The following is a 23,368-nucleotide window of genomic DNA, read 5'->3' on the forward strand; positions in this document are numbered from 1 at the left end:
GGGCTGGGCTGGAGCAGCGCTGCCCGGGGCCGCTCGGGCTCCTCGGGCGGTGGGCTGCAGAGCGCAGAGGATGTTCGGGAACGCTTCTACAGGGGGGTGAAACTCTCTCCTGGCGCAAGCTGAAGAAGAACAATGGTAACAAGGGTCCCCACCGAGGAGAGTGCTGGTAGCGAGCGTGAGTGGAAGCGTGTTTGTGTGTATTGTAAAGGCTTTTAGGCAGTGCTTGGCAATTGGAGGATCTCCGACCTGTTTTTGACCACGGAATTGATGAAAAACTTTTGAAACCTGCCCTGCCGTTAGTTTGACCTGGAAAGCAAAGAACTATACCTAAGATGCCCAGCAGGGCAGGCAGGGGGCTGCGTGCTGCACCATGCCCTAATGGACTGCATCCAAGGCTGCTGGAGAGTGGGCTCTCCTGGAGCCACAGACAATCCATGGAAACCAGGAGCCCTAGGAAGCAGTGGAAGAAATAATGCGCCAGACAAGCGTTTTGTCTGCCCCTTCCAGCAAAGCCTTTCCCCAAGGGAGGGCAGGAGCCTCCAGAAGGATGCGCTTCCAGATGCAGGACTGACCTGCAGAAGGTGAGTGACCTCAGCTTTTCTGAATGGTTTTTCAGGGGTTTACAGTCCTTAGGAAGCAGGATTTGCTGCTCATTTTGTGCTTGATCAAGCGTTTGGAAAATTCTTTTGTGGTAAACTGGTAATAGCTATATGTCACAGAGTGTTATGGCTTGAAAAAAAGAACGCACAGTGATAGAAAACTTACTTCAACCCAAATTCCTTTCCTTTTCATTTTACAGGTGCAATACAGATGAAACGTTCACAGTCTGTCAGAAAACAAGTGAAAAGCTGTCTGTAATGCTTCCTTCCAGGGCTGGAGAAGAAGCCACTGTAATCTGAAGGTATTTGGAACCAGCTAAAATAACATTAAGGGAATATTAGTGAAATGGAATATTGATACTAGGGTGTGTTTGTGATATAAAATATGAACAGTTACTGTAAGGTACTTTCTCTTGCCATTATTCAGAACCTGAATTCAGCAGCATTTAGTTATTGAACTAGAAGCTTGCAGGAGACTTTATGAAAATGCTTAAATTCTCTTGTTCGAAGTAATGAAAGAACATTAATTTCCTCAAAAATCTACAGTATTTAGGCTTATGACTACACAGAGAGTTCTTACAGAATCTTATATCTTTCGTTATACTTCTCCTGAAATATATGTAAATATTGCTGAGTTCAACAGTTCTGGTACAGCACATGAGACGCAGCATATGGGTGGGTAAACATTGGCATGTGATGGTAAGCAACCTTAAGCTGATCAGAAAAGGGCAAGGTCTTAGACTGAAATGAATTCTACAGCCCTGACCAGACTTTTTTTAAAATCCTATTGCCCTTGTCCAGATCAGAATACGTACTTAAGATTATATGTATTGCTATGCAACCTGGGAATGCATTTTCCAAAACATAAACAGGTATAGTTATACTAGTATGTCTTTTTTTTTTTTTTTTTCTCTAGTGTGGGTAAGGTTTGTGGGAGTATTCCTTGCATAAGACATGAAAATCAGGCTTGTTTGTATCCTGAAGATAAAAAAAAAAAAAAGACTTTTAAAAGCTTCCTGTTTTGCAACGATACAAAACTGAATACTAAAAGGCATAAGAAGCATTTTAGGGATGTAATTCTCTATTTTATGACTCATAAAGTTATCTTACTCTTCAGAATCCCTAACTTTTTTTTTAATAATGTGTATAGGGATTTTTTTTTTTTTCCTTTACATAAACCAATTGTTTTTTCCCAAAGCAATGCATGGAAATGTCAAGATTAGAAAAGCTTGGCTTTTGGCTACAGCTTTTGTATTTCTAGAGCCTTTTCAATTAGTGACTCCTGTCAAAAGCAAAATGAGGACTTTCATAGGTGGGAATAAGAAGCAGCTATTCAGGGCACTTGGAGTATGTGGGAGACGGCACCAAAAAGACGGACACTGATGGAATGATTGAAAGCATGGTTATCAGACATCTTTTAGAAGAGAAGTGAGCTGTTGTTTCTTTTTTCTTTTTTAGGTCAACAGTGGTGGAAGATGTTCATCTGTACTTTTAAATATGGCTTAAATCAGGAAGAAATACAGCTTATTTTCTTTGTTTTTATGGTGTACCCTGATGTAGTCTGTGAGGGTTGAAGAGTGTGTATCTTGACAGAATGGGATGATGGTCATTTTATTACAGTTCTGAAGGCCTAATTTTATATCATGTAACATAGGTCTGTGGTCTTCATAGGAGTCCAGAATGGATAGGAATGAGTCCTTTCCTGTAAACTAAAAGCTTATCTTTTCTTCTTCCAAAAATACATGGATTGAGAGTATTGGGTCACATAAGTATCCTGAGAAATGCCTCCACTGCTACTGCTTTTACATTCTTGAATTACAGTGATTAAAACAAGGGTTTTATCTTGGTTACTTGATATATATAGATATATATCTTTGTCTGTCTCTGCTACGATGAAATATCTTGCATAGACTAACAAAAACACCTGCCTTCTTCAATTTTAATAGTGATATCACATATGAAATCTGGGAGAATGATTAGTATGTAAGCTGGCAAAAAACTATTCTATATTCTCTAATATTCAGACCTGACTAACACCTTTTCCTGTTCACAAGGTACTGCTTGTCGTTTCATAGGTAGGATAGCTCATGGTACATTAACAGGGAAGAACAAAACTTACTGCAGGGTTCATACTCAAAATCTTAATTCTGTTATCCATACTTCTCATTTTGATGCTGTACCTAACATTCCTAATGTTAGTCTCAGTTACAGAATTACATCTTATAGAAAATTGTATCTACCTAAATAGAAAACCAAAATGGAATTGTTCAATTTTAATTAATAGCATCATGTGTGGGTTTTTTTAACTGTGTGATCCAACTAAGGATGAACCACTAAAGCCCCTAGTTAGAGTGGTTCGCATAGTAGCATCTTGCTCCGTTCCCTTGTGCCATAGTGTAGACAAGGATGATGACAGTCTTTAGGCTGTCAGTACATAAAAATCCCATGGCCAGGCTACAATGGATTTCTGTGTTTTCATAGCCAGGGAAAACACAGCAAGGTGGCTTTCTCCCCCATCTTCTGTGCTATATAAAATGTTAGAAATTAGGAAGTACCTGGAAATACAGATCTCCAAGCGATAAAGGGCTCATTAATGAGACATGTCTCATCATTGTCTCTGAATTCCTTGGCAGACTGTGCATGCAGTCAAGGATAGTACATGAGAAATGACAGGTATTAAAGCTTCCTGTGGTGTCTTACACTTTTGGAGGCTGGGAAAATGTTGTAGGGTGCGTGGCACAAGAAGTGCGGTGAAAGCAGAAGATCATCAGTGGTGCTCTTTGCAGTGATTCCCCCAAGGATATCCAGCCCTCCAGCTGTTGTTTTATTCTGATGCTTGTTGTCATTTGGTGGATACTACTTAGCTAGTGCCCAGTTAATTAGCTAATGTGCTTATAAAGGGCTAGGGGACTCAAACAGCAAAGCAAATTGACTTCTTTTAGCATAACAGCAGTAATACAGCATTTTTAACAATGAAAATGCGGAGCTTCTAGGTAAAGCATGGTGATTCTTCTTGGTTTCTCAGACTTAAGTTTTTAAGACAAATGTATATGATTAAGCATGGAGAGGATGTGAGTAGATAAGACTAAGTACTAAATGAAATGTCTTTATTAAATACTTAAGAATCTGATTAAATCACTTTACAGCATCTTTCTAGACAGAAAACTTATCTTGAGAAAGGAAAAATGAAGTAGTGTTTACTACTTTTTTTCTTACTCTGGACTCTGTAGACATATTTAGCATATTAAAACTGCATCTTTGTGTTGACAAGTAGCATCAAAAATGTCTTCAGGAAGACATAATTAGGTAGTTTTAACATAATTTTAGTATAGCATCAATGAGGATTACATATACTTAAAACTACATGCATAGTCTAGAAATGTGTGTTTGATCCATGCAGTCAGAATGAACAGACGCTTCCCTCTGCCCCTCTGCCTGTGATGGTTCTGATTTTCAGTTCTAAAGTCTGAGATGAGCAGGAGGTTGTGATCTTTTCCGTCTGCTGATGATGAACAGCAGCTTATGTTTGGGTCATTAAACATCCTAGGGTAAGAGTGGAAAGAGTAGGCAGGGAAGCAGGTGAGAGACATCACTGATCCTCTAAACATACTCTCCTTGGGATGTTATGCTGTGGTACAGACACTGGCCAGCCTCTGTTAGCTCTCATCTCAATACTTTGAAAAAGTAATACTCTGAGTGCATATAGAAAAGGTTCTTGCAACTTCTGGTGCTTAGCAAGGGGAGGATGTGCTCTTAAGAAGTTCAGAATAAATATTCAGGCATGAGTTTGCCTTGTGATGCGAATTGGTGTTGATCTAAGACAAAGGCTTAATAAGCTGTGCTACCAGACCAGCTGAACATGCTGTCCTGTGTAGTAGAAGGATGGGAGTAAGTATCTAAGATGATGGCATCGAAGCTTTCAAAAGAAAAAGCATTGATTTGCCAAGTAAAGTTCTATACTGGTGTAAATCTATGTCTGCCTACCTACATCGCACACCTGCAAACACAGTGAAAGCTTAATGGTGATAATATGAGGAGCAACTTTTAGGAAAAAAGGCAAGGTTCTATGTGAAAAATGCATGTACCTGAGCCAAATAACTAAAGCCTGTCTCGCTGGGTGGATCTGACAGTTCTTTGCACAATGATAATGATGTAAACTTCATTCCAATGAACTGCTATAAATGCTCTAGATGTTACTGAAGCAAGGAGATAGTCTGAGGGTGGTTTTTTGTTTTGGTTTGGGTGATGGTTGTTGGCTTGTCTTTTTTTTTTTTTTTTTTAACACTGGCCTCAGTAGGATTTATTGCGGAGGCTAAGGGAAATGCTGCTGTCACCCTGCTTCATGAATGCCACTGGAGAGACGATTCAGAGTTTCCTAAGTGATTCACATGTGCCTTATGGTGGAGAGTACCGTGGGGATGTCAGAGTAATTTAATTTCTCCCTTGGAAAGAGATTCCTGCTCCTGTACTGCTGTCAGCCCTCAAAGGTTTTCCCCTTGCCATTCTGTTTCTGCAGCTACAGATGTGAATTGCTTTTCCTCCTGTAATATTCCTTGGATGTTGTTTTAATGTTCCTTTAGTGTTTGGTCTTTTTTTACTCTTTCCCCTTTTTCTGCCACTTCTTTTCCATATGTAATTTAAGTGTGTTCTTCCCTGTCATAACTGTACAGTTGTAAGCTCCAAAGACGTTTTAGAGATGTAGTGGAGCATAAGACACTATAACCAGTTTCAAATCCAAACATTACTTTAAGCTTGGAAACTGATTTTAAAACAAACAAACAAACAAAAAAACACACACAAAAAAAAAAACCCAAGCCCTTTAGACTTCCAGGTCATACGTTCTTTTTTCTTTAGCTTCCACTGCTGCCACGTGCTTTACAAGAGGACTTGACCTTAGGAAGGAGACAGAAGATGTCCTCTGCCCAGCAAATTGTCCTCTGTGGCAATTTTATGTCTTTGGGGATGGAGTTTATGCCTCTCTTTCCAGTATCTGCGGAGCTGCCATACACAGGTAAGTCAGATGATTGCTAATCAATGGGTTAAGTAAGTTCATATAGTCTTGCCACATTGGTAAATCTTAATCTTTCAATGATATAATAAAGATCTTCTTGAGTTCAGTAGTCATATTAATAGGAATGCCATTAGTGGAAGAGAGAACAAGGAAGAAAAGAATGGATGGATGGCTTGCAAGTTATCCGAGTTGTGTTTTAGTGTTCCTCAGACCACGTTACTCGCTTTCTCTGAAGCGGCACAGCAGCAGATAGACCTTCACTGTAAGATGATCTATGTGTCACTGGTAGATAGGGAAGGATACAGCGTAAATAGTAACTGACTGGAGAATAAAAGCAGATTTACTTTCTGACTTTCAGTCACATGACCATTTCTCTGAAATTACTGAAATTAGTTTAAGCTCCTGTGCAATCAGACCTACACATGATTTGGCTGAATGTGGCCCATAGACTGCCGCTTTTAATCAGTGTTGGGTTGTGGGTTTGTTTTTTGTGGCAGCATTTATCTTCTGACAATTGCTTGCTGGGTGTTCATCTAATTAATGATCTCTCAATTAGACCAGTATCTAGCTGAATTCACTTCTGTATCAAACAGAAAACTAAAGACAAATATCCAGTTAACCCATGTTAAATAGATGTAATTAGAAAAGCAATAATAATTCCACAGGGGAGGAAAACAGGCTGGCAGGTGTCTTATTGAGGTAATCTGGGGTTTTGGGTCTTTGTTTGTTATTGGGGGTTTTTTGTTTGCTTGAGGACAGAAAAGGATTCAGTTATTTGCAAGGCAAATTCTCTCTTTGATCAATTTTTAATAAGGAAATGTTGGACGAAATCTGGAGACAGTGAGATACTTATTTCAGATGCCTGTGGAAGCCGGACTGACTTTGATACTTTAAGAAAACTTGGTTATTAAAGGATTTTTTGCTTCATCTATTAACTGGCTGCACAACATGATTTTTAGACCTTTCACAATATGCTTTCATGAAACTACTTTGTGGTAACAATCAAAACTTTGTAAGGTGTTATGACTCTTAAGACAGGACTGACATTTCAGCAACAGAAATCTGGATTAGACATGAAGAAAAGTCTAACAGGGACAGAAACTAGATGGCCTGGGATATTACAGGAACCACAATAGACTGTTTCCCAAAACAGATAAATCTGTCTAGAACAACTAGATGACCATAATTGATCCTATCTTGAAACAACCATACAGTCTAGATCATCCTGCGAAAACATTTCCTAATTTCTGAGAATTCTACAATGAAATATTCTGAATACATTTAAAAGCAAGACTTCATCATGCATAAAACCTAAATTACTTAGTTTTCAAGAGGTGTTCTTGATGCAAATAATGATATCGAGGTATCTATTAGAGACCTTTTTTTAATGTCCTATTCCTATGAATGAGATTCATTAACATTTGTGGATTACAATATAAATTATCCAGAGCATCCCTTAAATTATCCCTGAGCATCACTAAACTTAAAATGAGTTTTATGTAGCTGTTACGTGCATTTATGTTAACATATTCATAAACTACAGTTAAACAAATCACACCATCTTATTATATTTGTATATCCAGATAAGAGTTTTGCTGCCCTTGTAGGAAGGCTGAAACTTACTAACAGCTGAAGTGAAACAAAGCATTTGAAAGAAATGGTGAAATAGTTGTTTGTTTATCTTCAAGCAACAGAAACTTTTTCAGAATATATTGATGTGATGCTGAACTTTGATATCAGAGTATGTTTTATGTTTCTGAAATCTTAGCGTTTTCTTAAACAAATTATTAGAGGTCAAAGAAGGAAAATAAAGTTGTTGTTGGTTTTTTTTTTTTAGGTAACGTTCATTACCTGATCTTTAAATGCCCTAAAATACACACTGAACATTTAAAATAATATTTAGAGGGCTAATGTTACTATCCAGAAACTTATGGTTTTAATTGACACTTTAAATATAACTTTTAACATGACTTCCAGAATTCAGGCTATTTTTATAATATTTAAACTTTAAATCATATTAAAAAAGCTCTTTTTTGTTTTTTTTTAAGCTGGATTTAAGGAGGAGTTTTGAGACATTCAAGACAGATTTTCTACTCAAATGCTGTAAAGAAGGCTAAGACTAAGAGCTAATGTACTATAGGGGCAGATAGGAAGAACTTGGAAGGTATTGTGAGGGTCTGCATGTATTTGATTTAAAGCTTAAGAATTAATTTGAGAGAATTACCTGTCTCCATGTATGCTTTATTGGTAGAACAGGCTTCCTTTTGATCCTTCTGTAAAAAGAATAAAACCAATTCTTCACATTTCCTTATTTAGGTATATACGAAGAGTTTGTGAAAGAATGTCTGCAGTGTCTTTTTTTTAAAAAAGGAAAAGTTATATAGAAAAACTGATATTTCTTCCCATTTTTTTTTTTTTCTAAAACAATGTTTGTATTTAGTGATGTTGCCATTCATTTTAACACTGTTTCATTACCAGTTGCCAAAGATGCCTTTACTTAAGGAGGATGGAAAAAAGCCTTTGCTATTGAGAACAAAGGGACTGAAGACTTGAGTGTTTTGAAAAGTCACTAAAGTTCCTAACCAGTATTAACTAGGCAGCGGTCTTGAACATGCCAGTGGTGACTGACTGTTAAAGAAGTCCCACCAAGAAAGCCATTAGGGGATCAGTTCTGTCATAGTTTTTGAATACGCCTGTAGAAGAAGATAAAAGTGACAGAGGATGCAGATTTCTTTTAAAGGTTTGCATAGTCTTGGCCTAGGTAAAAAAGCATAGGTGTTTATACATCACTTAGCTCTTCACTGAAATCTGCACCTTATAAACTGTCTGTTGCTATTACCCAGTCCAGAAGCACAAGACTATAGAGAAACCTATTTTTTCGTAGTAAGTGCCAATATAAATTATACTACTTGTGAAATGTGCACCCCTGTTTGTTAAACTTGTATCTAAAAATCTGTCTCCACAATGTGAGAACAATGAGGGCTCTAATAGCAATGAAGGGTTTAAAATAGATTTACCTGTCTACTGTGTTTTCCTGTAAAGGTGTAAATTAAACATTTTAGTCTTCTGAATATAACTGAACATGTAGTAAAGCATTTTGAAAAAGCAGAATGTAAAACTGATGTTTTTTGAAAACTACCTTTAAGTTGAGGGGTATTAGTTCTGTTGGCCTTTCATACTTGGAACAGACATTGCTATGTGAGAACGTGTTAGTTTTGTCGCAGGTATTAGCAGCCCTGTGTCCTAGTACTGTTAAAAAATCATTGATGAATGGAGGAGCAGTGATGGTTGATTACTGCAGGCTGCAAAATCCAACAAAACCAGACAAAATACTTGCTCCTGCTCACTCTGTGTTGCACTGTTTAAACTCCATATTGGTACCCAAGTAACTTGAAGATATGAGTATTAGATAATCACCATTATTTGTTGTTATTGTGATGCAACTAGGTGTGTGCTCTGAGAATTTAATAGATTTCTTCCAAATAAGCGAAACAACCACGTTTAGTTTAACTAGGTATACCCCACATTACATTGCACAGTGAGTGCAGCATAGCTCTATACCCTAAGCACTGTTGAGTGCCAGGCCAATGTCACTACAGTGACTGTAAGTGTTAACCTATAGGAAGCACAGTCAGACAGTTATCCAGTGTTTCAAGAAGCCCCAGTCTTGGGAGCACTGCTTATTTATTTTTTGAACCGAAAATAATTGTTTGAGCATGGGTCAGTTCCCCCTTCCACATACACTCCAGTTTGTGTGCCAGATCCAAACTGAGGCCCAATTCCTTAGTTTTGTATAAACCAAGTGATCCTTGTACCTATAAGTAGTTCTGTTACTGTGGTAATTATTAACACATGAAAATGCTATATAATGCATGTAAAGCATTTTAGCAGAACTGAGCTATGAATAGTTCTGTATACTACAAATGAATAAGCTTTCTGCCTGATTTAGTTTGTTATATCTGTCTTTTTCTCACCTTTTTGTGTAATTACCCTCAGGAAACAGAATAGATGAGGCTCTGGGCAGCCTGATCTAGTGGGAGGTGTCCCTGCTCATGGCAGAGGGGTTGGAACTGGGTGATCCTTGTGGTCCCTTCCAACCCTGACAGATTCTGATCTGTTTTAGCAGAGGACTTTAGAGCCCTAATGGCTCAATGGTTGGACTTGATGATCTTGAAGGTCCCTTCCAACCTAAAGGATTCTATGATTCTATAATATTTATTCTTTCTCTGGCCAGAAAAATAAAAGATTTATTTGTTGGGGGAAGAATGAAGAGCCTTCTACCAGGCTGACACTATGTAGGCATGAAGGATTGAGTTAAATCTACCACTGAGTAATTAATTGGATTAATAATCAGAAGGTCAAATGAAGGGCTAGGTTCTCAGCTTGTGCAGTTCTGTTCTAGTGCCAATTCCACGAAATGGAGACCTAGCCCAGTGTGGTAGGTTTTAGATGCTAAATAGGCATGGAAATGTTTTCATAAACTTCCTAACTAGTCACAGGATGGAACCATTTCTAATTAAACATCAGAGTTACAGAACTCAAGTGTAACAAAAGCGTATCGTGGTATTGCCAAGCTGGACACAATGTGACCACAAACATGAATGCTCTTGAGCTGCCTTTGTGTTTGCCTACTATTCTAGTAAGAATATTGACAAAAAGGTTGGCTTGTCAGAGGGACTTCTGAGAAGATGTAGATCTCCTGGAAAACCTTGGTATGATGCCTGCTTCTGCTGCTGCACTGCCTTTCCTGCCAAAAGCAGTAGGGGTGCAGAGCAAACAAAAAGCACAACCTATGGGGGGCAGAGGATGCTAGCATGAAACCTTGAGCAGCTCTGTATTAGTGATGGAAAGCAATCAGGTAGCAGTAGAGGACTGCAGTTTGGAGAAGGATACTTTTTGGAGTGGTGGAGAAAAACAGATGATGTGGAAGGAGTTTAATGCAGCTCCCAATGGTAGGAAGGAAAGATGGGAATTCATGTAATTCAGCTGTCTTAAGTCCTTGAGGATAACTGTTTTCATCCAAGGACTCTAGGACATGCCAACTGCTGTCACAGCCAGCACTGTTAGCAACAGAACAGGAACTTTCAGGTCAAAATTATGTTGTTAGTATGGCAGGGCTTCATCTCTCTTTTATCTCCCTTCTGCTGAAAAAGCAGATGGCCTACCTACAGACATATGATGAACATAATGATTAACATGAAAACATACCATGTGAGTTTCTGAGCAGATGTTTTCGCTTCAGGACTGCAAAACTAAAGAACCTCAATAATAAGCTTCTTTCAACTGCCAAGTTGCAACGGGCAAGCCTTTGGGCTTGGGACCTTTCCTGGGCATGTGATGTTTAGTCAATGTTCAAAATTATATTTACCTTCGTTCTTTAACACTGTTATACAACAAGGGGAATCTTTTATCTGTTTCACTGACAATGTTTTGTTATCTTGTTGTTACCTTGACAATTTGATCTAGTTGATCCTTACCCTACCCTTATCTTAACTAAGCCCATTTAAGGGTAGCCACTTGGCTTCATTTCCAACATTTTTAAACAAGTCAGTATTTTAGAAGCATGCTGCAAAAAGTGCATGGCCATTGGCCAAATCTACCTCTACTCTTACAAATTCTAGGAATCAGTGGAAAAACTTATCTGAGGAAAAAGTTTTTCACCAGGTGGAAATCATGTTTCCTCTCTTAACAGGAGATGGATTTCTACTGTGGTGCCTAAGATTACTGACTGCAGTTGCAGCTATGAGGGTTATCTCCTGTGGCTGAAAGTCTTCTTTGTGGGCTTATGCATCAGTTTTGATGTGCAGGCTCCTTGAATAACACATTCAAAATTCAGCAAAGACAAGCCAGCCCTGTGTCAGAGGTACAGATAACCAGTTCTTGCATGTTGAGGTGCATGAGGCTCTAAAAAGCTTCAATCCCATATGCTTGTTTACTGAAATTCAGATTAAGTATGTTTTAGATGACTTGCCTACGTTTCATAAGACATTCTCCTATCTTCTGTTGCTGTTGGCCAGCATACTTTCTTTTATGGGCAACAAGATACTGGATTGCTTCCTCATCTGTCTGCTTTTCTGTTTAACTTGTCTGCATTTTGGGGTGAAAAGTACTATTTATGTATAACTGACAATTTGTTAATAAGTGATTGTTATTAACAGTGAAGGTAGGCAGGAGAATGGACAGACAGCTTTTATATAAAGTTGTCATCAAGTAGCACTGGCAGCAGAATGAAAAATAGTGAGTCAGGAAGTGAAAGTTGCTCCTGGAAAATCTGCAGAGCTCCAGTTTAATCAAAGTCAATCACACAGGAGCAAAGAACAGCAGTGAAAATCAAAGCAGATTGTAACGATACAAATCATTCTGAGGAAATGCACAGGCACTTCTTCACTGTTTAAATATCACTGCATATATATACTGGATGAACCTCACTTGTAGAGTCACTTTTAAATGATTGCAGAAAGGAGTTTGACTGACAATATGGCTTACTCTACTTCAGCATGCATAAGCATGTACTCTGAGTAAACTTGATGGAAGAAATACCCCAAGTAAAACTGATGAGATTGTAAAAGATGGTTTGAACGGTTGTTAATTTACAAGAAGAGCAATAAAAGAGGAATGAAAAACTATTATATATAAACTATATATTGGATATGAATATAACATGAGCAAGAAAAGCTAAAACTTTCATAAATCTATAGCTCATGTTATATTCGCATCCAATATCAGCCTCCCACTTGCATTAGAAATATCAGAGCTGTTATATGGAAATTATGTATCTTTAGAAGGCATTCTAGAGCTGTATGACTTGTGACAAAACATGGACTCAAATGTTTTCAATAAAAAGATAAGGAGCAGATAAATCTCTGGTTTCTGTGGGAAGCTTTCAAATTCAATGAAGACTATCTAGATTCACACACATTTCCCTGCCCCACCCCCAAATGATTACATGGCAATCAAAATTAAAAGACCAATAGACAAAATGGAACAATAGAGAAAAATTTGTCATGCTGCCTAAAATAAGAGGAAATATTTACTTCCAGGAACCATTTTTAGGTTGAGCTTTCAGCCTGGACATCTTCAGTTTAGTTCAGCCTTCAGTCAAAGTTGTGAATCCACAACAAAAGGGGTGGGGATAGATACTAAGCTCTTCCCAGGAGCAACTTGGGTGTAGGTCAGGTTTGCTGATACAAGCCTGAAGTAGCGTCACTAAAACTGCAAGTATGAGCTTAAACGAGAAACAGTTTCAATTAAACATATATATTCTATTTCTGACACATTTCCCTATCCATTAAGACTGGGTTGCTAGTGAAATCTTGAAAGCTAACAAGAACCAGGTACTGGAGAAGAAGGTTAGGCTCTAATTAGACTAAAATATTCCAAATAATGCATTCATGTGTTATTTTTCCCAAAGATAATTTTGCCTTATTGAATTTTCCTGTCAGTTAAACATAACCAGTTGGAAGCTCTGGTCTAATTTTTCTCTCACTGTTTTTTTAAAAAATTGCAAGGTGCTGTTTCTATTGGCCAACTTTATTATCTGATTTTAAACTAATTCAGGGCAACTTTACTGAAGCTCCTCTGTCTATACACCGTATACAATATTCCTAGATGGGAAAATATTTGTGTATTTTGAAACTATGAAAATAGTTTTCCAAGCTACAAGAATTACATATATAGAACACCAGTAATTTAGAAATGAGGAATGTATTGTAACAGCAGTCTACAAGGAGATTTATGTGGAAGCTGCTTTTGCCACAGATACCCAGAGCTCGTATTACTAGAAATATATGCAAGATTTTCTGCACTCTGGTCTTGATTATTCTACTTTCATAATGTTTTAAATCAGATTAGTCTGAGACTTCTTTTCAAGTTGGAAGCAAGAAAAATAAACACAGTGGTGCACATTGCTGTGTTTAGTCTTGAAATGGTTGGCTGTTTCCAACAGTACTGTACCTGCCCAAGTACTACAAAGTATCAAGCTTTTACTCGCTCTTAGAGAAGCTCAGCATTGAATTTGGGTGTCTAAAAATAATAACTGTTCTTTCAGTAGCACATGAAAAGATATCTAGCCACTTTTGATGTTTATTATTGTCACTCAAGGTATTCAAATACAACCAATCACAACAGCCTCTCGACCTGCAAAAACAATGAAGTTCTCTCTGGGCTGCTTTTAACCCTGAGGTTTCCCAAACACAGGTCTGCTGTCCTGCTGTGTATCTGCACAATCCTTAGCCCATAGACATCAGCAAACTTCTTAAACTAGCTATTCCTTCATTTGTCTCAGACTGCCTACCAGATCTGTCCTCTCATCTCAAAACCCGATTGTTGAATCGTGAAATGAAATTCAACAGGAGAAGTTATAGTGGCCTTTTCCAAGAACTAGACTATGACCTCTGAAAACTTGCCTAAGGTCTCAATGTTTTAGATTTGACTCTTCTCAGTTTTGTAAAACTTCCTCTACAGATTTTGCTACAAGTTTTCTTGTTGCTTCTGTGTTTCTGAACTGAGTTTTCCCGTAAGGCATTAAGGAGTATAATAGTCTTGTAACAATGAAAATGACTTAAGATATTTTAATCAGTAAGCTTCTTGTTATTTGTTCTGAGTTGGGTTGGTGTGTTTTGGGTTTTTTTAATTAATCCTTTATAACTGTGTATTGAGGATCCATTTCATTATGCTTAAACTAAGGCAGATAGCTACGACTTGTAAACTATTGCCTAAGTATTGCCAGTTCTGAAGCTGCAATTTGGTACGTCACTCTTCATCTCTGCTGGTGAAAATTACACAGTTGAATTGCAGTCCGTGTCGATACACTATTTCCAAATCTAGATGGAAAGCAATTCAGAATCTTGTGTGGACTGTGATTAATTCACACTTGTTTCATTAATTTCGGGTTTCACTTTTAATGTTTACTGTAGGTGAATAAGAAGAATAAGAATCTGTAAGTTCTGTTCCTGTCAGTAATCTGATGGCAGTTATTAATAATATCTACCATCTTAGACTTCAGTCTGTAGTTGCATAATAAGATATCCTACATATTCATTACTACTATAAACGGTAATTTTTCTTTCTGGTTTTCTTAGCTTTGGTCATTTTGTAGTTAAATGTACTGAATTTTATTTCAGCCACATATATTCAAGAAGCACAATGATCTTCGGTGATCTCAAATATGTTTTGCTGGAGCTCTTTCCTTTAGGAATTGATATGTCCTTGAAACATGACTCTTCTGTGTCAGTCTGAACACTGCCAGAATTTTAGCATTTTCTAACTTTTTTTCTAAGTCTGTGTGGTGCTCTGTGCATTAGTTTCTTTTAAAAGTCTTTTCAGCAATTCATAGATTGTTTCAGCCTGAACAACTGCCTGCCTATATGTCACCTTTTTCAGGAAGGTAGCATCCAATGTACTAACGATGCTATAATTGTGTTGTGTTTTCTTGTGATTAAAATGTCCGATTTATAACAACTCTTCTTGTATTCCAGGGGGGTGATCACAAATGCAGGAGGAGCTGTAAGAGTGCAGACACTCCCAGGACAGGAAAACTACCCTGCTGTGAATGCCAATGGGATTCAGTCTCAGGCGCTCACTAGATGGGCTTCATCTTTCTCAGTGACTCGTAAGTAGATCACATGCTTATTATTTTACAAACTATACTGGGCATATTAACAGAACTCCAGGAAACTGGAAATAACATCTGCTACAGTTCAAAAACTCTCATCAGTTAGATATGCTGTAAATACCCACCAGCTGCTATTTCAAATGCAGAAGCTCAAGGGAGGAGTTTGTTACCTGCAAAACAAAGAGTGCAATACTGGGTTGCACCAAAGATCTGTCTACACCCACATCCTACTCCAAGAGTAGCTAATGGCGGATGATGAAGAAAGGTTATTGGACATATAGCACCCTTCAAGCATTTGTAATTTCATCTAAATACACTGAAATACAGTAAGTTTAGTCTTCCAATATTTTAACAGGGGCCAAGAACACAGCTCTTGAAGCAGTTGGGCGATCAGTATCAACAGCTCGTCCTTCTACAGGTATGAGATCTCTGCAACATGGGAAGCCTCCTGTGATATAATGTGCTTGAGTGTGTGAACACCTGACTAAAGTGCTGTGCTTCATAGAATTTATTTCTAAAAAAGAAAATATACACCATATCTGGTTTTGTAGCACATCTTTCATCAGCAAAAAGAGGAACCATTTGTAATTGAGAAGAGTGATTCTGACTTCAGTAGTGTTCATGTGAATTAAGAAAAACTTGAATTAATTTAGAAAAGTAATACAAATAACAGAAAGGAAGGCAAGATTTCATGAGCCTATGTAATACTCATTCCCGCCCAGTGACAGAGCAGACAGACAATGCATTCCTCCGTACAGAGCTACTCAACAGCTGAGTGCTGTCAGGATTTACAGAGCAGAAATTGTGTGAATTTTTCCACAGAACATGCTGCCAGTAAATGACTAGATCACTTTTTATGAAGGTTAGTGGTATATAAACACTGGACTTGGGTCTTGTTTATGAATAGGCCGTATGCTTTACAGCTGAAGTGTTAGTTTGCTTCTAAACCATTAAAACTGCTGACTGTACAGCAGGACTGTGGGCTGAGAAACGGTAGCCCCTAAGGCGGATGGTGAGCTACAGCGACCCACCCAGGAAGATGCAGAAAGGAAGGTTAAAGTGTTTCATTTGAAAAAAAATATTCTCTAAGGAGCAAAGCAGCAGCAGTAATGTGAGTTTAATAATCAAACCTATTGATACTTCTTACTGTAGATAGATCACAATGTAATTCTTGGAGTCTGAGTTTCTTCTGGTTCATTTTTCACTGTTCAGTAATCCATGCTGTTTTCTTCACTGAAGGTAAAAGACCTAAGAAGCTAACTGATAAAAAGGCTGGAAACAAAGGTAGGAACCCACAGATTTAACTTTTGCAAAGAGAAGTCCTAATGTTTATTCAGTGTTAAGGAAGTCTAATTATTTTGGATGTTCACAGACTGTAAAGCTGATATTGCATTTCTCATTGACGGAAGTTACAACATCGGCCAACGTAGATTTAATTTGCAGAAAAATTTTGTTGGAAAAGTAGCTGTGATGTTGGGAATTGGAACAGAAGGGCCTCATGTTGGAGTTGTGCAAGCCAGGTGAGAACAGACGTATACAAAATAGGACTGAGTGATTAATAAGAGAAATCAATTAACATATCACTCCCTATTTTGCAAACTAGTGTTTGCACATTAACGGCAGATGAACAGCAAGAGAAAGCAAACCCTTTCCAGCTGTAGTATTGTTCCTGTGCGCTACCCTGTGCTGTCACTGTGAGGAGGCGTGGAAAATTTGGTCGTCATCTGCCTCTGTGATATCTGACATTTGCAAAGAGAGAGCAGCCAGACATTTCACAGCCCCTCTGCCACTGACAGTTTTGCAGTTCATCTTGGTAAAACAGCAGAAAGCACTCTGCAAAGGAGAGATGGCTCTTTAAAAATTGTCCCAAACGACTGTGTGCATGTATAAAACAAAACTGCTCTTGCCAACCTGTAGGTAAGAACAGCTAGTATTTTCAAATTGCAAATGGTCACCTTTTTATTTTAAGACTACTTATACTAGAATGTTCACAAGCTGCAGAACAATCTGAAAGCCACTGCAATATCCAACATGTTGGTAAAAGGGTTTTTTTTGAGCCACTGCTCAGTTTACTAGCACTCAAGGCTTAACCACTTTGCTTATTGCTTCTGGAATAAAGGAACACAAAGAAGCCTTTAACTCTCTTATTCTAAGAAGATGAAACATCTGTTAGAATTGTACCTTCCATCATTAAAGTCCGTTCTTCTCCCCTGCCTTCAGACAACTGAAAAGTAAATGTTTGCATCTGATCTAATGACCTAGGCTTGCTTTTATAGTTAGTAAAAGAAAGATCACATTCGTGGCACAAACCACCTGAAGCTCTCTGGGTGTGTCTTTCAGGATGTGATTCGTTCCATCCTGAAAAATCCAGTCTGTCCACTGTATGCATGAAAATCTAGGGGAAATGAACTTCACTCTTGCTGTCCTGGGTTTAAATACTGTTCCTGGAGAAAATGAGTAATCAGTTCAGCACCTTGAACATTCAACCCTTTGTTAGAAATTAATATTATAAGCAATAATATTTATATAAAGTTATGATCTTTATATCTCAGACTATACCATTTCTTGGCACAGGGGCTCATTCTAGTGCTTCTCATGCAGAATCAGGCCATTTATTCATAACAGCAGCTCTTTGACCTGCAGGTGTTTTTCTTTCTATTCTTTGCGTGACAAATGTGTTTCTTACTATAAAGCAAAAGTGAAATCTGGAAATTTAGCATTGCTAAAATCTTTCGTTTCTTCAATGGAGTCAGTAGCTACCACCTTAAAACTTCTCAAATTAAATAACTCAAACTATCTGCATTTCACAGGATTTTTTTTAAAAACAAGGTACTTCTTATAAACAGTAGAAAACTCTGAATTCATACTTCAATTAGACACATGCATTTGGTTTACCATCTGGCATGTTCTAGAGTTTTTTTCTTCTTTATGTTTCAACTTAATGTTTTCAGCTGCTTGATAAACGCAAGAATCAATCAGTTCTTAATTTACCCATTCAGATAAGTAATTCCTCTTGCTAAGGATTGTGAGAATTATGAAGTAAGGTTCATACATCTATTTTAGGAATTAAAAATATAAGGAAGAGGGTATATTACCAAGAACAAAATTATTCAAAGTGATTTTTGGTTGCTAATGCCATAGTGATATGAAAAGTGAACTACATAATTTATCACTGTTTTACATTTCTGCAGTGAACATCCAAAAATTGAATTCTATCTGAAAAATTTCACTGCAGCAAAAGAAGTTTTGTTTGCCATAAAGGAACTAGGTTTCAGAGGAGGCAATTCTAATACAGGTGAGTATGTAACTCCATGCAGATAGAAAAAAATACTAAAAGACATATGTATTTGGAGATGTATATAAATAAAAATATCCATACATACATGGACACACATACACTGAAGTATTTAAAATTCAGTGGAGCACTGTCTTTAAAACACTTTGTTGCCTGTCTTAGGTTCAGCATTTTTCCGCTAGAACATTGCCACATCTTCCAGTTCATTTCCAGAAGCTAGGGTTGCTTATTATATTTTTAATTAGAGTAGAAGTACAAATATCACTTCTTGTGTTTAAATAGTAATCAACTTTTTACTAGTAATAAGAGTGATATCCTGAGACAAATTTGTATGTAAAAGGCTTAGAATGTCATTCTTATTGAGTTGCTAATTAAATAGTTAGAATAATCTTGGAATTAGCAGTAAGTAGTTGTGAAGAGATGTTTGGCAAATTAAGAGACTGAGCATTCCAAATAGCTTGCATTTCACAAGGTAGATTTAAGTAGCTTCTCAGCTTTCTTCCTTCCAATTCATTTGGCAGGCACTAATATATCTACTTCTTAGTACAAAAGTAGATCTGTGGGCAAAGAAATGTCTGTGGCCTTTTCCTCAGCTTTATCTGTGGGGTGGGTTGTTTGTGGTTTTGCTTGTTTATTGTTGTGGGTTTTTTTGTTTGCTTCATTGGTTGGTTGTTTCTTTATGGGGTGGTTTGGCTTCGGGTTTTTTGGGGACTTTTTGGTTATAAACTTACAGATTGCTCAAGCTTTGTTATTATGAAATTTCCCAGGATGCTATTTTGGTTTTACACAGGGTTAGACTTGTAATCGTAAGCAAAATCGAGCACATTTTCATATAGGAAACTGGTAACAAAATGTATTCACACTATTTCTTCATATTTTTTTTCTTTTCAAAACTAGGGAAAGCCTTGAAGCACACAGCTCAGAAATTCTTCTCTTTAGAAAATGGAGCACGCAAAGGGATTCCCAAGATCATTGTCGTGTTCCTAGATGGCTGGCCCTCAGATGATCTAGAAGAAGCTGGCATAGTGGCCAGAGAGTTTGGAGTCAATGTATTCATTGTATCTGTAGCAAAACCCACGACAGATGAGCTGGGAATGGTACAAGACATTGGTTTTGTTGACAAAGTAAGAGAGAACACCAGTTTACATTCTTCAGTCATGAGTATGATTCTAGAGAATTTACTTCATGCTAAAATACTAATGAATTCGTTTATCTAAATGTGTGTATATATATTAGAAAAATTAAAATAGTCTCTCAAAGTCCAGTGAAACTATCCATGCTTATACGTGATTTAAAATAATATCACTAAGAAGCCTAAGGAAACACTGGGGTTTTCCTGCTAAAGGGGGTTACAAAAAGGTATCACCGTCCTCGCAGTTCAGAGTTGCAGCCAAGCTGTAGCTCCTGGACTTTGTAAATTACACTAAGATTCTCTGAGTAGGAGATTCCCCTGTCACAACTATAGTTAAATGCATCAAAGGCCACGAAACACAGATATGGTATCTCCTACCATGAAATGGCAGACAGGGAGGTGTATCTTTCAATACCTGCTCTGCAGAGGATTATTTACTTACTTTTACTACAAAGGGGACAGGAAGGACTGAAAAAAAAAAAATCCTAACAGTTTCACATCCAATTCATTCGTCTTGGATAAAAAGTTTTGGATATTGTTCTAGATGAGTTAGAGAAGGAATATGAACACAGATCTTTTACTCTCGTATTAGCTCTCTAATGACTATGTCTTTTCTTACTCCCCAGTGAGAAAACCTCTCCTTTTTTCTTTTTCACAGAGAGGTTTTAGATGGTTTATTTCAGCTGAAAAATGTTGTAGATGGTTTATTTCAGCTGAAAAATCCCAGCTCAGAGCTTGAAGAGAGTGATGTGCTACAGCTCTGCTGCTTCCAGGCAGAATATAGCTTGCTGCCCATTCCAGTGTCACTGCAGGCAGCTCCAACTCTTATATACTCACAGGCACAGAAAGACATGACCTTATCTGACTGAGGCCAGCCCTCTCCTTCTGCATTTTGATCTTAGTCAGATTATTTATCACCTTGTAGAGCTGATTTTAGATTTAATCCCTTTCTCAATTATGTTGCATTTTACGTGCATCCTATAGAAGCCGGGGGAAAAAGCAATTTAACTTTGAATGACATGGAGCTATATTTCTGCCACACTGTGTGTCTGTGTGTGAGATGACATAGATTAAGTAGTAAAGTGATTACTGAGTTCAAAGGAAAATCACAGAAGCCAAATTTTCAGTAGACAAGCAAAAATTACTGAACTTTCAATCCTTTGTATATTCAATAGCCACAACTTCACTTCCAAGAAACTTGATTGTTAACAACTGGAAATTATAATTCCTATGAATAAAATTAAATTATTTGAAATTTCCAGAGGTCAAGGTTGATTTTATTTTAAAGTGAGCTATGTTGTAGCTTTGACTGCACATTTGTCAGCAATTTATTTACAAAAAAAAAAAAAAGGCAAAAAACCCACTCCAAACCCCCACCATCAGGCTCTATTTCTAACCTACCACTGCAAGAAAGTCACATAGATTTCTGATTATTATCCACATAGATGCTGTGTCAATATTCACTTCTTGACATTTTGTTTTCAAACAGGCTGTCTGTCGAAACAACGGCTTCTTCTCTTACCAAATGCCCACCTGGTTTGGTACTACCAAATACGTAAAACCCCTTGTCCAAAAATTGTGTTCGCATGAGCAGATGTTGTGTAGCAAGACGTGCTACAACTCTGTCAACATTGGCTTCCTGATCGATGGTTCCAGCAGCGTTGGCGACAGCAACTTCCGCCTCATGCTCGAATTCATCAGCAACGTAGCGAAGGCATTTGAGGTCTCCGACATCGGCTCCAAGATGGCAGCCGTGCAGTTCACGTACGACCAGCGCACCGAGTTCAGCTTCACAGACTACACCTCTAAAGAAGAGGTCCTCTCGGCGATCCGGAACATTCGCTACATGAGTGGTGGCACTGCCACTGGTGATGCCATCTCCTTCACAACCAGAAACGTGTTTGGGCCGGTGAAAGAAGGCCCTAACAAAAATTTCCTTGTCGTTCTGACTGACGGCCAGTCTTATGATGATGTTAGAGGACCTGCTGCTGCTGCACAAAAAGCAGGTAAATGATGTAACTTTAAAAGTGGTGGAATTCGATTAATCCTATTGTATTGTAAATGTTAAGGTTTTAAAGTTTGCAAACATAGCCCCAGTGAGTGAATCAAGTATCCTACCTGTTCTAAATTCGCAAAATGTAAGCTCCAAGGAACTCTTTTCCATTAGAACGAAAAGCAACATTGGAGCCATGCAGGAGTAGACTCACTCGTGGCAGCTTAGTGAAAAATGTACACCTGGTCTTATTTCCCTAAGCAGAAGAGAAATTAGTACATCAAAAATGAAGAGCCCAGTAGTGAAGCTTCAGTCACTGGAGCCATCCAATCCAGCGTGACTCCTGCTCTCTATTGCCATTTAGCAAGGAAATAAACAGTTTTGGCCAAAAAGCTTATTGGGCTGCTGATGCTTGAAAGCACTCAGAATACACGAAAGATCCACATTTATTTTCAAAAATTATTTTAACGGTGTTACTTGTGTTCTAAGACTGATGTTGTAATTGCTGCTTTCATATGTGTCACTGTAAAACCAAATAAGACACTAGCTCTTAAGATACCCTATGTTTTCCTCAGCATTTTTATTTTTACTGAGACAAATAATTTAAGTCCTGACATACAGTGTCTGTAGTTATTGAAAGCACAATTTTTCCAATCTAGATTAATTCATGGATGTAGAAACGGCTGTATTTCTTGTATCTGTAACTTTCTCCTCTCTCCCCTGCCTTTTTTTTTTAATCTTTATTGTAGGAATAACGGTCTTCTCTGTTGGTGTTGCCTGGGCACCTCTGGATGATCTGAAAGACATGGCTTCTGAACCAAGAGAATCTCACACTTTCTTCACTAGGGAGTTCACAGGGCTGGAGCTGATGGTTCCTGATATTATTAGAGGCATCTGTAAAGATTTTTTGGACTCTAAACAATAAAAAAAAGCTGCTGTTGGATTTACTACTTTGAAACTAAAACTAATGAAACTGAAAGGGTCTACTCTAAAGTACAGATGTTTTATTCTTACACACTATCATAAAGCAAGGGAAGAAGGGCTACTTTTTGTTTCGGTAGTCCAGGATTCTTGTGAGGTTGTTGGAAGTTATACTTAATGCTGGAATGCAGAATTTGGCCAACAGCTATTATTTTCAGTATATATGTAGTATCCCCAAGTTTAAAGCTATGTATCTTGTTGCACTATCAGATATCAGTAGAGGAAATAACACAGCTCTGACATTTCTGCTGTCACTTGCTAGATGCCTTCTTACACGTTAAGAATAATATAATTTTAAATACATGGTACCATCTTTCATAAGCCTTCTGTAGCTTGCAGGTTAGCTTCTGAATCTTTTCAAGGAGTTCTGCTGATAGCATGAAGTGCTTTCAGTACTTCAGTTGCACAACATTGATTATGGCCAGGCAGATTAAGAAAAAAGATGACAGATTGTAGCTAAACAGTCTTTTTACTAGTTGAGGTTTTGCTATTGTGAATGATACTGCCATCTGGTTGGCAAAGTTTACAATAAAGGGCATTTAACTTCTAACCACAGGAATATCTGGATCGGTGTTCAGTTCTTTTGGCACAAATTTTGAAAGGTATTTAAGGCACAGTAATTTGTTGAGAATCTGGTTCCTAACATATTACCCGATACACTGTTCCCTAAACCACTGAAGTCAAAAGTGATATGCCTAATATATCTATATAGTTGAATTTTTTTCCCTGTCTACACCTTGTACT

The 23,368-nt window shown here is 37.8% G+C and overlaps 1 protein-coding gene across 1 annotated transcript; it reads left to right on the top strand.

Moving 5' to 3' along the window:
• Positions 1-378: 378 nt before the first annotated feature.
• On the top strand, positions 379-22,699 carry COCH (cochlin). The gene is made up of 11 exons (XM_008942587.1): positions 379-581; positions 1,516-1,520; positions 5,454-5,610; positions 15,087-15,220; positions 15,579-15,641; positions 16,463-16,507; positions 16,596-16,743; positions 18,415-18,518; positions 19,416-19,642; positions 21,140-21,656; positions 22,393-22,699. Exons 1-11 carry the CDS (start codon positions 379-381, stop codon positions 22,566-22,568), a joined length of 1,779 nt encoding a protein of 592 aa, XP_008940835.1. The 3' UTR covers positions 22,569-22,699.
• The last annotated feature ends 669 nt before the right edge of the window (positions 22,700-23,368 follow it).

The sequence above is a fragment of the Merops nubicus genome, unplaced genomic scaffold, assembly GCF_000691845.1.
Source record: "Merops nubicus isolate BGI_N331 unplaced genomic scaffold, ASM69184v1 scaffold10836, whole genome shotgun sequence".
In the NCBI taxonomy this organism is placed as follows: domain Eukaryota; kingdom Metazoa; phylum Chordata; class Aves; order Coraciiformes; family Meropidae; genus Merops; species Merops nubicus.

Excerpts from the sequence above, each read along its gene's own strand:
- COCH (XM_008942587.1), top strand. The coding sequence starts at position 379 with ATGGACTGCATCCAAGGCTGCTGGAGAGTGGGCTCTCCTGGAGCCACA. Across the intron at positions 16,508-16,595 it reads TAAAAAGGCTGGAAACAAAG|ACTGTAAAGCTGATATTGCA; the intron begins GTAGGAACCCAC and ends GGATGTTCACAG. Across the intron at positions 18,519-19,415 it reads AGGAGGCAATTCTAATACAG|GGAAAGCCTTGAAGCACACA; the intron begins GTGAGTATGTAA and ends TTTCAAAACTAG.